This window comes from Bufo bufo, chromosome 7, assembly GCF_905171765.1.
Source record: "Bufo bufo chromosome 7, aBufBuf1.1, whole genome shotgun sequence".
NCBI lineage: Eukaryota > Metazoa > Chordata > Amphibia > Anura > Bufonidae > Bufo > Bufo bufo.
Window position 1 is genome coordinate 171,483,448 of NC_053395.1, and position 13,466 is coordinate 171,496,913.

The following is a 13,466-nucleotide window of genomic DNA, read 5'->3' on the forward strand; positions in this document are numbered from 1 at the left end:
CCAACCTGCGGATCCCTACTCCAGAGCGAAAAAGTGTGTGTGTGTGAAGTGCCATTCATATACACGTGACCACTGCAACCACGGATGCCTGCAGCGCCACATCGACACGGTCCAGCCAAGCAGGACATTTGAAGGGCAAGTAATGTTTCTTTATTTTACAATTTCCCGCTCTTGGTCAATTCACAAAACTTCTTTTAATAAATTAAAGATTAACTCTTGACTGGTTTGGCATGGGCCACAAGGACAGTTTTTTCTTTAGACAGGTTTGATAACCAAGACCCAAGGTGCTATTTTGAAGTACCAAAAGTGCAAATCACTAACAACCCATACTTGCATTCTTTACGCTTAAAGAGGAGCTGTCCCCTCTCCCGAAATGTATGTTTTAGTAACAACTTGCATTTCCCAAGTAATAACCATTTTGGAGCATCTTTTATCTCGGTTGTGCAGTTCCTATGTTATTCTTGCTAGAAGCTTATGAATTAAAGGCTCCACTGGGTATTATCAATTGGAGGTGAGCCTTGCACAATAATCTGACATCGGCATCACACTGGATTGTATCAGACCGTGCAGGGATACACCCAACTGGTGACGCCCTGTTGCACCTTTATTTATAAAAGTTCTGAAAGGAATAACAGAGCAATGTCAAAAAAGTTGTTTCAAAATTATTACATGACGAATTCAAGTATTTACTTAGAAATTTCAGGAGTGGTGGCAGGTTTTCTTTAGGCTATTTTATTCACTTTTTACTGAGACTTGCTGCTGTGTCACACGTAACCATGTAGCTGTAGCCTTAAAGGGGTTGTCCCACTTCAGTAAGTGGCATTTATCATGTAGAGAAAAGGCTGTTACTAATGTATTGTGATTGTCCATATTGCTTCCTTTGCTGACTGGATTCATTTTTCCATCAAATTATACACTTCTCGTATCCAGGGGTTATGACCACCCTGTAATGCATCAGTGGTGGTCGTGCTTGCACACTATAGGAAAAAGCACCAGCCTATATGCGCTCCCATGGTCCAGGCCACCAGAGAGGCTGGTGCTTTTTCCTATAGTGTGCAAGCACAACCACCACTGATTGATTGCAGGGTGGTCTGTAACCCCTGGAAACGAGCAGTGTATAATTTGATGGAAAAATGGATCCAGCCAGCAAAGGAAGCAATATGGACAATCACAATACATTAGTAAGAGCCTTTTCTCTACATGGTAAATGCCACTTACTGAAGTGAGACAACCCCTTTAAGGCTACAGCTACATGGTTACGTGTGACACAGCAGCAAGTCTCAGTAAAAAGTGAATAAAATAGCCTAATTACAGAAAGGTCACAGTGACATGCAACTTGCATGGTGGTGCATTCTTTAATGGCAGTCACATAAAAAAAAATATATATATATTTTACCGCTGCATTTCAGTAGGCCACGTTGCAACGTGAAACCCCGGCTTAAATTCCCAAACCCTCAAAAATAAAAGCACAAAAAAAAAAACACAAACATGTACTCACTGTTCCTGCTGTGCTGTTTGCACATCCGATTGCAGCATTGTCACCAAGTGTTCTCCTTCCTGGTTTTCTCTCTCTCTCCTCTGCACAAGGACATCCATCTGAGACTGCGAAGCATCCATTTCCTTAGTTAAAGCAGTGACTTTCTCCTGCAGCTGAGAGTTTTGCATCATAGAGAAAATCGTAAGAAAGCTGATCATGACCCAAACATGATACCCCTGTATTAAAGCTGCTTTTAGGGACAATGTAACCAAGATTGTCCACCCACAGTTAAGTCTCCTAAAGTACTATGCAAGTATGTAGTCATTTTGTCTGCAATACTATGTGGTAGGAAGCTTATTCAAACTCAAGCCAACAGACAGTCGTCAGCCAGCACTTCTCACTGGTGAATGCAAAGGGCATTATTCACAGCTTCACTTCGGTCCCAGTCACCAAGACAACAGCTTGGAAGCTCGACAAGCCAAAACACAAGAGTTCTCCTCGCCGCCTCCCCGCCCTGAGATTCCTTTTACATGCAGAGTGAATAATTTAACAGTCCGACACCTTTAAACATAAGAGTTTCATGCTTAACATTATTGTGAACGAGGGTGCAAAAGCCTGGAAAACGTCAGCAAAAGGGGTTCGCTGGAGGAGACTCCGTGATTGATCTCTTCACCAGTAAATCAGAGCCCAAAGAGATTTGGAGAACATTATCAGTACACAAACTATGCAGCAGGTGTAGAGAATACAAAACTATTTTTGATCAGCAGCATTCACATTTCGGAGAAAAACTGCTGCGCGCAGCGGTATTTATCTTTCCGATTCTCAGCATTATTTGAAGGATTTCTTTGCCAGATGTCTGCTGTATCCCAGTGTAGTTAAAAGGGTTACCCAAAGTCTAAAAGATCCTACATTATACAGTACTTACCTGCTCCCCGGCATCCAGGTTGCTCCGGACCCCTGCATCAGGCCGCGACCGGGGGCCCGGGCATGGGGGGGGATCTTTTACACTTTGGATAACCCCTCTAATGGGGCTGTGCGGCATTTCGTATCTTCTAGGCTGTTCCCGAACCTAACAGTCTGCTGGATCTGTAAACACTAGTGTGAAACTAGCCTCGTACATATAAATATCACCACCTGATAAACCATTTTAATACTTCTTCCAAAACAGAACATTTATTCCAATCTAAGCAACATGATGCCTACGAGATGAAACTGGATATTGAGGCCGTTTATTTGGTAGCACATTTCCACAGTACAGAGCAGTTACTACAGTGCAAATTAATAGTGGAAACTTTGAGGTTAAATAAACCAGTGACAAGACGCTACAAAGTTCAATAGACTTACATTACTGTTTAACAGAGTTAAACCTACATTAAAAAAGGGTTGAAAGAGTTCTTAAAAATGTCCCCAATGCCACCAATTGTAGTAAAAGGAAACATGAAACTAAACTCATTGGTCACTCCCTGTCCTGGTTTACAGTGCAGCAACTCCAGTCCTCCTCCTGGAATAAAGAATTTTAACAATCCCTTTAACTATATTCAACACTAGTTTGGGGTTTCCGGAAATAACCTAATGCGTGTTAATAAAAAACTTTAGCATTAGTTGTGATTTTCTGATCATGAAAGACAAAAAAAACAAAGTAAAACAAAATGTGCCTGTGTGGAGAAATAAACTTTCCTCACTCAAGAGCTACTATTTTGTACATCAGTCCATGTGGTTATGCCATGGGGGATACTGGAGAAGATTTACTAAAATCTGTCTAAAATGTAGAAAGTTTTAGGATCGGCTCTGGCTGGATAAACTTGGTGCATGGCTATACACTTGTCTAACTTTTCCCCAACTTTGGGCCAGAATTTTGGGCCATGTTGTCACATCTTAAGCCATGCCCCATTGGGGCTAAACCACACCCCCTAAATAGTAACTGCGCTTTGTAAAAACTTTTGACACTTTGTCAGTGATATATAAAAGATGGGGGTGTCCAAGTGCGGAGACCCCCGCCGATCCCTAAAACAAGGAGTTAGAAGCGCTCAACTGAGAGATGTCCCTCTGCTGTCTACAGGCTCAGTAAAGTCTATGAGGTTGTCTTCAGTTCAGTCTTCAGAAGAGATGAGAAGCAACACTAAGCTGAGCGATTCTAAGTCTGGGTTTTAGCAACCAGTGGGGGTCTAAGTCCTAAAGTTCTTACAACGTACAGTTAAGGGTTTTGTGTGAAGACTGGCTGCTCAAACTTCACATACCCATAGTACAACTGATTTTAATTGCGCCATCTCTCGTTATACACACCTGTAACACTAGTGTGCTTTTATCTTCCAGCTGCTTCTTAAAGTGATCCTTCTCCATCTGATGCTCAGCTCTCACCTTCTCAAGGTCTCTACCAAACTGTTCTTCAAGCTCCTGTATTGCAGACCTTTTCTCTGCTTTGAATTCATCCTGAGAAAACAAATGCACTGCGGCCTAGGACCGATCCCATGTACATGGAGTAAAATATATAAACTAGATCAGGAGTTGGCAGGTCTTACTTTTAGGAGATTGATTTGCTGTTCCAGCAACATCTCTGACTGACACTTCAATAACTCTATCTCCTCCTGGAACTGCAGCTGCTGCTCAGACTTTGTCCGCAGTTCTGTGGACAGGGACTGCCGTTCACGTGTAAGATCTGCGATAAACAGCTGAAGAGAGAACAGATCACGCCTTGTACAAGGAACCAAGACTATAGATATTAGCATAAAGGGATGGCTAATCACTGACCTCCTGTTTTTGAAGCTCCTCGGTCACCTTCTTCACCTCTTCCTGCAGTTTAACGGTTTGATGATCAACTTCTACTTTGTGCAGGTCACGAAGCTCTTGCACAGCGAGCTGGTTCTGAGCTTCCATTCGTAGAACTTCCTCTTGTAAGACATCCAAGGCCTGGTTTTTTTCTTCCTCTAGTTGGAAAAGCTGCTGCTCAAGCTTCTGTCTCAGGTCATCCTAAAAGTAATGTTAGATTTAAAAAGGTACAGTCAATTGCTGAGGTCAATCTGCTCCTATGTGGTTACATTTCAACACCATAAGGCCTCTTTGACACGAGAGAGTTTTCCGCACGGGTACAATGAGTGACGTGAACGCATAGCACCCGCACTGAATCCTGACCCATTCATTTCAATGGGTCTGTGTACATGAGCGTTTTTTTTTCACGCATCACTTCTGCATTGCGTGAAAAAGGCAGCATGTTCTATATTCTGCATTTTTCACGCAGCTCTGGCCCCATAAAAGTGAATGGGGCTTCAGTAAAAAACGCATTGCATCTGCAAGCAAGTGCGGATGTAATGCGAATTTCACTGATGGTTGCTAAGAGATGTTTGTAACCTTCAGTTTTTTATCACGCGCGTGAAAAACGCATCAAAACACATTGCACCCATGCAGAAAAAAACTGAACGCAATCGCAGACAAAACTGACTGAACTTGCTTGCAAAATGGTGCGAGTTTCCCTGAACGCATCCGGACCTAATCCGTCACACTCGTGTGAAAGAGGCCTAACAGTTTGAAAAGCTAAAAAGCAAAACAAAACAACACCCCACCATATGTCTATCCAATGCAGCCCATTGTCCAGCAACACTGATCTGGAGGAAGGCAAAAACAACAGAATAACTCCCTGGATCAAGGAATTTTGATATTTGTATCTGCTTTGCACTGAATGCATCCACTTGCTGGTCAGCAGCTGCGCAGAGTTACAGGTATCCAGGTATACCCAGAGGAAGTTAAACCAACTTCTTGTAGCCCATGAACGCAGAGTATGAGAGGAGAGTGTTTAATCCACGGATATGGCGGCAGCCGGAGCCTTCATTAAGACAGCTGTATTGACCCTTGCTACATTTGTACATAGTTATTCAATTTATTACATTAGATGCCCTCCTTTTAACACATTTAAAGGGAGTCTGTCACCTCCATATGGCCATATACAGTGCTTACGTGGCTCTGTAGCACACCTATACAGGATTGTAACGGTACCTTTGTTCTTTTCTTTAGACTTGCACCAGCAGGAAAAACTAAGTTTAATTCATATGCAAATGAGCACTCGCAAGTGCCCAGGGGCGGCGTTCAGTGTGTAGGTGCCCAGGCTGCTCTGCCTTCTTTTCACTTTACTCCTCCCCAGCCTCTTCTTTTGCCCGCCCTCCAAGTCCGGACCTATCGATGAGGCAAGAGACTTGAAGGGCGGGCAAAGGCAGAGACTGCGGAGGAGTAAAGTGAAAAGAAGGCAGAGCAGCCTGGGCACCTAAATTTTGGGGTGCACTATAGGGGTTGGATAACCCCTTTAAATGTTTACACCCAACCCTTCACTGGGCCCATCCTCTGTTATCTCTCCTGAAAGCATACAGTATGAATAACTTGACAACTAGGTGTTTGTCAAAAGGGAACGGCACATTGCAAGTATTTCCTGAAACAGACATGCGAGGAGCGCTGCCAGGTCCTCTTAAAGCCATCCAAACCCTGGAGGTTGCCATGAAAATCTGTGATATCAACCAAAGACATTGTCATCCAACTCAAAGGCCTGAAGGATGCATCACCAACTAACACACACATTAATCGGTAGGCTAGAGCGAATCGTGTTAGGACTAAAACCCGATTCGTTTGAAAACTTTGTGTAGAATATGCGCTCCGTACCTCCAGTAAAATGTATGGGCTCCGCTCAGGCCTTGTTCTTCTCGCCACAAGTAATGGGAGACTTGCTACCTGTGATGTCACAGTTCGATTCTGCGCGTAAATTACTGTTTCAAAACCAGAGTTTGGCTTCAGATTTTGAAACCGTAATGTATGCGCAGAACCGAACTGTAATACCACAGGCACGAGACTTAGTTGTGGCGAGAAGGCGGCCTGAGCGGAGCCCATACATTTTACTGGAGGTACGGAGCGCATATTCTACACAAAGTTGTCAAATGAATCAGTTTCTGATAGAGCAGTCCAAATCAGATTCATTCAAGCCTAATTATCGTCTGCTGTGTCTATTTTTTATGTTCCATTCACACACTGTTTTAGGGACATTTTAGAGCATTTGGTATTATATGCATATTCTCTCTTATCAATTCAAATGCAATCTGTCAGCAGATTTGTACCTATGAAACTGGCTGACCTGTTCCATGTGCACTTGGCAGCTGAAGACATCTGTATTGGTCCCATCCCAACGGGGACGTTGTCATTACACCTAGAGGCCCTGCAACTGCCGTGCCCTCTGCAGTTTGATTACATTTAGGAGAAGTGAGGGCAAGGTGTGATCACATTCACACTGCCTGGCCCTCTCAAAATGCAAAGGCTGCTGCCATTGCTAGACAGTATACAAAATCATTGTTCCTGGGCAGCAGGGTGCTGTTTAGACAGGACCATCTGCTGCTCGGGAAAGATGATTGAGGTGTCCGCATTTCACCTGATGAGCGCTTTGCTCATTCATCGGGCGATATGCGGCACCTTTACACAGGATAATCATGAATGAGTGTTCATATAAACTTTATTCCATGCATTAAGCTAGCCTTCCCCAACATCCTTGACATGCAGACCATCACTCTCATGTCATGGTTATTGCATGCACCGCTCACACATCACAGCAATGGTATTATTATTGATTTAAAGGAGTTTTCCGATCCGATTAGTGGGTGTCCAACACCCAGGATCCCCACTGATCAGCCCACTGATCAGCTGTTTGAGAATAGGTGATGAGCGAACTTGTGTTTCAAGTTCGGCGTACAAGCTTCGGGTTATCTAAGAATTCTGTTATGGATTCAACACTTTGAGAAGGCACAAGCGCTGTGGCCTTCTCTCTGTCCCAAAGCTTGTAGTTGCAGCTCAGCCCCATTCACTTAAATAGAGCTGAGCTGCGTCTAGGCCATGATAGTGATGAACGTGACGTCCCATTGCCTAGGGAAGGCTGCAATTAAGCAGCGGCACTACTGTGAACACCAATGCCTTCTCAAATAGCTAATTGGACACCCATCGATCAGATACTGATGACCTATAGGTAATCAGTAAAAATAGGTCTCTGAAAACCCTTTTAACATGTTTCACCCATATATATATATATATATATATATATATATATATAAAAAAAAACTCAAGAGGTAAAAACACATGCTTTTTTTATGGATTTTTTCCAACTTGGTTTTTAAAAAAACCAAGGTGTAAACCTGGCCTTAAGTCAATGTGCACCACAGCTTAGGTTTAATGAGCCACCTGCTGTGACATTCGATCCTAGCAACAAGATGCTTGGGGAGTGTGGAGCCACCCGACAGCTATGGGGCTGGGCCTGAAACAAAGGTGACATGCTGGAGCTGGTTTTAAATGGCCAAGAAACCAACCTGATGAATCACTTTGACAGAAAAAGAAGTAAAACAAAAACACTTCAGGTTAAGAGAAAAGCACACTGAGGTAACTCACCCTACCATCTTAAGATTCCATGTTTGCAGTGTACAATGTAAGAAAAAAATATTGTTTACTTCCTGCATCTAAGATATCAGTCTTGTAACATGTACATCACACACTCCAATTCTAGTTTTCTGTATACAAAACATTGCATGTATAGGAAAGCAGCAATGTAAGTTTCTCCTCACCCTGTGGGCAGCTTCCAACTCTTGTGCCATAGCCTGGAATTTTTCCAAGTGTACTGATGCCAGCTCTTGGCGTAGATGTTGCAGTTCCAGCTCTTGCTGTTGTAACCACTGCACCCTGGACTTTTCCAACTGGTCTTGAACCTCTTTTTCCTTCTCTTGGAGTTTATTATACAAGCACTTCTCCAGATCTTCCACCGCAAGGGTATGTTCATCTCGGATCTTCTGTATCTCTGTCAAATAGGAGGACTCCAACGTGTCCAGCTTTACCAGTTGTGAAGCTTCTAGACTTTGAATGTGTGCTTCGTAGTCTCGCTCACGAACGCGCAGTTCGTCCTGATGCTTTTGGAGCGACTCGGCTAACCGAGTGTACAATTCGTTGTTGTGAAGGCTTTGCAGCTCTGACAAGCAGGCATTAAGATCACCAACAGAACACAGATTGGATGAACAGACCGTATTTTTCTCTGTATCTGGGCCTTTCAGGGGCAAGTCTCCATCACCAGATTCTTGATCGGTTTTCTCCTCAGATATACAAGAAATGCGATTCTCTTCTGACTGCAGGTTGGGATCATCATTACCAACCTCCTTATACTCCACAGAGACTGTTCTTATTAGCGGCTGTCTCAGGAGATCCTTCTGGAGGCTTGCATTTTCCACGCGTATTTGGGCAATCCTAGACCAAGACAATGATGAATCATTAAGAACATGTTTCTGTAGTAAAACACATGATTTGTGAGGTTCAAACTTATAACGAAAAATAAAATAAAAAAGTAGCATTAAAAAAATATGAATTTCAGTTTCAATTTTTACTACAATTAGTTTGCAATTTGTAGAAATTAATGCACAAGCTTTAGGTAATATTAAAAAAACACCCCTTTACACCCATATTACAAATGTGATCCTTTATCTTGAGGAGTTAAGTAACCAATTTAAAGAAACTTATCAGACTTTTCCAATGGCTTTTGTGTCATAACACACACAACTTTAGAACCACTTCATCCCTATTGAATATAGATAATATACAAATGCTGTTAGTAAAGACAATGATCACAGGAGTGAAAATATTGCATTTAGCTTACATGTCATCAGCTTCCTTTAGTGCATTTTCTTTCTCTTCTTTCAATCTTTTCGTAATTTCCTCCAAGTCGTTAGCCATCTTTTCTCTGGCATCTGCCAGCTCCTTAGCATGCAGAGTCTGCAATACTTCGAGCTGTGACAGCCGTTTATCTTGCTCCTGTTTTCCACCACCAAAATCTGACACAAACTCAAAATCTGTTTGGCACATTTTAGCATTCTGTTTGAAATAAAGGGATATAATTATAAAAAACAAAACAAAAAACAAACAAACACAATTATAGATGTTCTTACTGCATGAAATGATTGTCAGTAATGAACTATCCTAGCAGGCCAACCCCTTTAAGCCAGTAGTCTCTGCTCTGCACAGTTGAGGGTCAATCGACCCGAAACAGCTGTATGCAGATCAGATGCTGGCTTTATCCAAGGCATGTCTCAAGGCCTGTTTAAAAGGTTGATCATTGACTTACAGGATAGCTGCCTTACATCTGGTGGCTTTAGAGGCAGAGCCTGCAAAGAGCCCCCTTGCATAACCTCTTGTAAGTAGGTCAGAAAAACAACAGAACAAATTCATGCGTTTAGGAGCCCTTAAGTTGGAAGGCAGAGACCACCTTTGGAAGGAAGGCACTTGGAGAAGAACCACCTTGTCCTGGTGGATAAGGAAAAGAGAAACAGTAAAAGAGAGTAGCAAGAACTGAGACTCTTCTGATGGAAGCGACAGCAATCATGAGACACAGTGTAAGGAGAGGACTCCAAGTAGAAACCCTGGTCCTGTAGGAAGGAACCGCGTGCAGGACCCCCGATGAAAAGTGCTGACCTGAGATCTATGGCTTCTGGAAAAGGACATAAAAGGGCCAAGACTTGACCCTTCAAAGAGATGAGGGTTTTGAAGATGAACTGAGGGACATGTGGGGTTCAGGTGGGAGACTGAGCTCAACGATGAGAGTTCCTTAATGTTGATTGATTAAGACGAAGACTTTGGTATGAAGGGACCATTTTCTAACTGGAGTAGTCGGAGACCCAGTTGTCAAACACTGGGACGTGGACTTCAGATATTGCTGGAATGTAGAGTTCAGCCCAACTGAGGATCTGAGCTGCCTACTTTATGACTGACTTGCTGACTAAGCGGGCAGGCAACTTAAAAGATAAAATCATTAGAGCGGATATAGGCACCAACAAAAAGGGCCCCCAACAAATGGTATTGTCTACCGCCAGGAAGGGCACCTTCTCTCGTCTAAGCTGCATCCATTGTTCTAGCATAATAAAGGGCCCCTATATTTCACACCCACACAGTGGGGAACAAATTCCAATAAAGGGCCATTTTACTTGCAATAGTACTTTCATTGTATACCTGTTGAAATGTCCATGTGGACTTTGTTATGTAGGCGAGACCACGATGCGAATGAAAGATCGCTTTGCGAAATACAAGTCGACAATTCGCAATGAAAATGTACTATTGCCAATCCCTTTGCATTTCCATCAACAGAGACACAATGTGTCACAACTTTCGATTTCAAATTATCGAAGAGGTACTGCCACCTCGAAGGGGAGGCAACAGAGTGGAGTTATTACTTAAAGGGACACTGACAGGCGAAATCAGCATATATAGTTAGATATATCACATTACAGGTCTTATAGAGTCTTTTAAAAGCATATAAGTATCCCCCCTGTCCACCTTATAAAGAGCGAAATATAAAGTTTTATAACCTGCTTCTCCGTTCAGCAATCTGCCCAAGGGGCAGCGTTTCATGTGAAAATGCGCCCAGCCAGCCTTCCCAACTGCCGTTCTTAAGCCCCGCCCAGCTCATCATTATTCACTTCGCTGGGCGGCGGCTAGAACTCTCCCCAGTCCCGATCCTGCGCCCCGCCGTCGGACGCACTATAATTAACCCCTTATATGATGTGAGTGAGCAGCGCTCTGAAGCGCTGCTCTGAACAGTGCATGGCTGAGGCTGCAGCTGCCTCGAAGACGCAGGCTGGTGTGTGTACGCAGGCGCGATCTAACGGCACGGCGGGGCGCAGAAGATTGGGCATGAACGATGCCGGGAGGATTGAATTGCGCAGGCGCAGGATCGGGACTGGGGAGAGTTCTAGCCGCCGCCCAGCGAAGTGAATAATGATGAGCTGGGCGGGGGTTAAGAACGGCAGTTGGGAAGGCTGGCTGGCTGCATTTTCACATGAAACGCTGCCCCTTGGGCAGATTGCTGAACGGAGAAGCAGGTTATAAAACTTTATATTTCGCTTTTTATAAGGTGGACAGGGGGGATACTTATATGCTTTTAAAAGACTCTATAAGACCTGTAATGTGATATATCCAACTATATATGATGATTTCGCCTGTCAGTGTCCCTTTAAGCGTGAAGCCTATTGGATTCACCGCCTACAAACGATGACACCCAAAGGGTTAAATCGGGAGTACGCGGCGAGCAGTTTCTTATAAAGCCTTAGACTCCTATAGGAGACGATTATTAAATATAGTCATCATCCATGATTGTATTATGTAACTTTTTTCTGTTATGTGTCTCCGCAGTGTAATTGACTTCTAGCGATCCTCGATGAAACAAAAGGATCGCATGCGTTTATGATTTTTTCGAGACTAGATGTTAGTAAACAATTTTGGTTACCTTGCCAATATGACGTCAGAATCACATGACTTGAAGGCTTCTATCACGTGACTAGGGGCGGGTTATTTAAACATATGCCTATGTTCAATTCAATGCCACTTGCTGTTTGTTTGAGTTTGACAAAGGCACTTGCATGTGCCGAAACGCGCGTCACTTCTATCCATGAGTGGCAAATAAAATACTCAATTATATCGCAAGGAGTGCCGGTTCTTTTATTCCTTGCTGCATGTGATGTCTGACCCTCATGCACCCTTCCGCTCCAATTAAAGGTCTATGAAGCTGACTTAAACAGGCAAGTGATCTGATGGGGTCCCAATGATGCAGCTGACCTGACAAAATATTTAACACTTATCCCATGGATAGTTAATAAATGTTATTTGTGTGAAAGTCCCTTTAAACAGGGTTACTATGGAAAAATAAAGCAATTCAATTACAAGATTGTTTCCCAAACTTACCTTCTCTGGTTGTTTTAAAGGTACACAACGATCACTGAAGGGAAACTCTGAACTCTTCACACCTTCATCACATGGACACTCTGCATCCAAGTTCTGATCATTTTGGACCAAAGTCTGTGTTTTTTCAATTTTTTCACCATGCCACGTAGCTTCATGGATGTTCTGAAGTTGCACCCTTGTTATCCCTACAAAACAGAACACGTCAGCATCTCTAGTCCCTACTGTCTAATTATTTTTTGCCATACGAGTATAAAAGTTTTAAAAGGGGTTTTGCGAGACTGGATGTGTCGTCAATATCACAATCAGCTGTACGAACAGGATTCTGCACTCCAGAACACCACAGCTATGTACACTGGAAAGTGGCTGTGAATGGTACTGCAATGCTGCTCCCTTTCAAATTATTGGACCACCACTGATCTGCTCTTGATCCTAAGGATAGGTCATCAATATTACAGCCATGGAAAACCAATTAACCTGCTTCTGTGCTATTCACCAGCACTTGGCCAGAGTAGCAATTGTTTGCACAATCCTACCTGTTTCCATAAAGGACCAAACCAGTTGTCTTTAAAGGGAATCTGTCACCAGTGACCTACCTAGCCAACCGTTTGCATAGACACAGTTGTGGTTCCCCTGATTAACCCTTTCATGACCAAGGGTCATTGATGCCCCAGTGTCCAGGTCAAAATGTACAAATCTGACATGCGTCACTTTATGTGGTAAATGCTTTGGAACACTTATTTATCCAAGCCATTCTGAGATTGTTTTCTCGTGACATATTGTACTTCATGATAGTCATAAATTTGAATCAATATATTTCACCTTTAATTTATGAAAAAATCGTGAATTTTTCAAAATTTTAGAAAAATTCACAATTTTTAAAAATTTAATTTCTCCGCTTCTAAAACAGAAAGTCATACCTAATAAAATAGTTATTACATAGCATTTCCCATATGTCTACTTTATGTTGGCATCATTTTGGGAATGTAATTTTATTTTTTTAGGACGTTAGAAGGCTTAGAAGTTTAGAAGCAATTCTTCAATTTTTTCCAAAACCCACTTTTTAAGGACCAGTTCAGGTTTGAAGTCACTTTGTGGGGCTTACATAGTGGAAACCCCCCATAAATGACCCCATTGTAGAAACTACACCCCTCAAGTTACTCAAAACTGATTTTACAAACTTTGTTAACCCTTTAGGTGTTCCACAAGAATTAAAGGAAAATGGAGATGAAATTTCTAAATTTCACTTTTTTGGCAGATTTTCCAT

The 13,466-nt window shown here is 42.7% G+C and overlaps 1 protein-coding gene across 5 annotated transcripts in view; it reads right to left on the reverse strand.

The window, feature by feature from the left end:
• Positions 1–13,466, reverse strand: part of PCNT (pericentrin) — a 134,218-nt gene that overhangs the window by 68,884 nt on the left and 51,868 nt on the right. For all 5 annotated transcript variants that reach the window (XM_040441679.1, XM_040441677.1, XM_040441678.1 and 2 more), the window contains 7 exons: positions 12,203–12,387; positions 9,129–9,343; positions 8,053–8,722; positions 4,226–4,444; positions 3,997–4,146; positions 3,761–3,907; positions 1,499–1,650 (listed from right to left, as the gene is read on the reverse strand). In XM_040441679.1, coding sequence (XP_040297613.1) covers positions 1,499–1,650; positions 3,761–3,907; positions 3,997–4,146; positions 4,226–4,444; positions 8,053–8,722; positions 9,129–9,343; positions 12,203–12,387 — 1,738 coding nt within the window. The remainder of the gene's footprint in view (positions 1–1,498; positions 1,651–3,760; positions 3,908–3,996; positions 4,147–4,225; positions 4,445–8,052; positions 8,723–9,128; positions 9,344–12,202; positions 12,388–13,466) is intronic.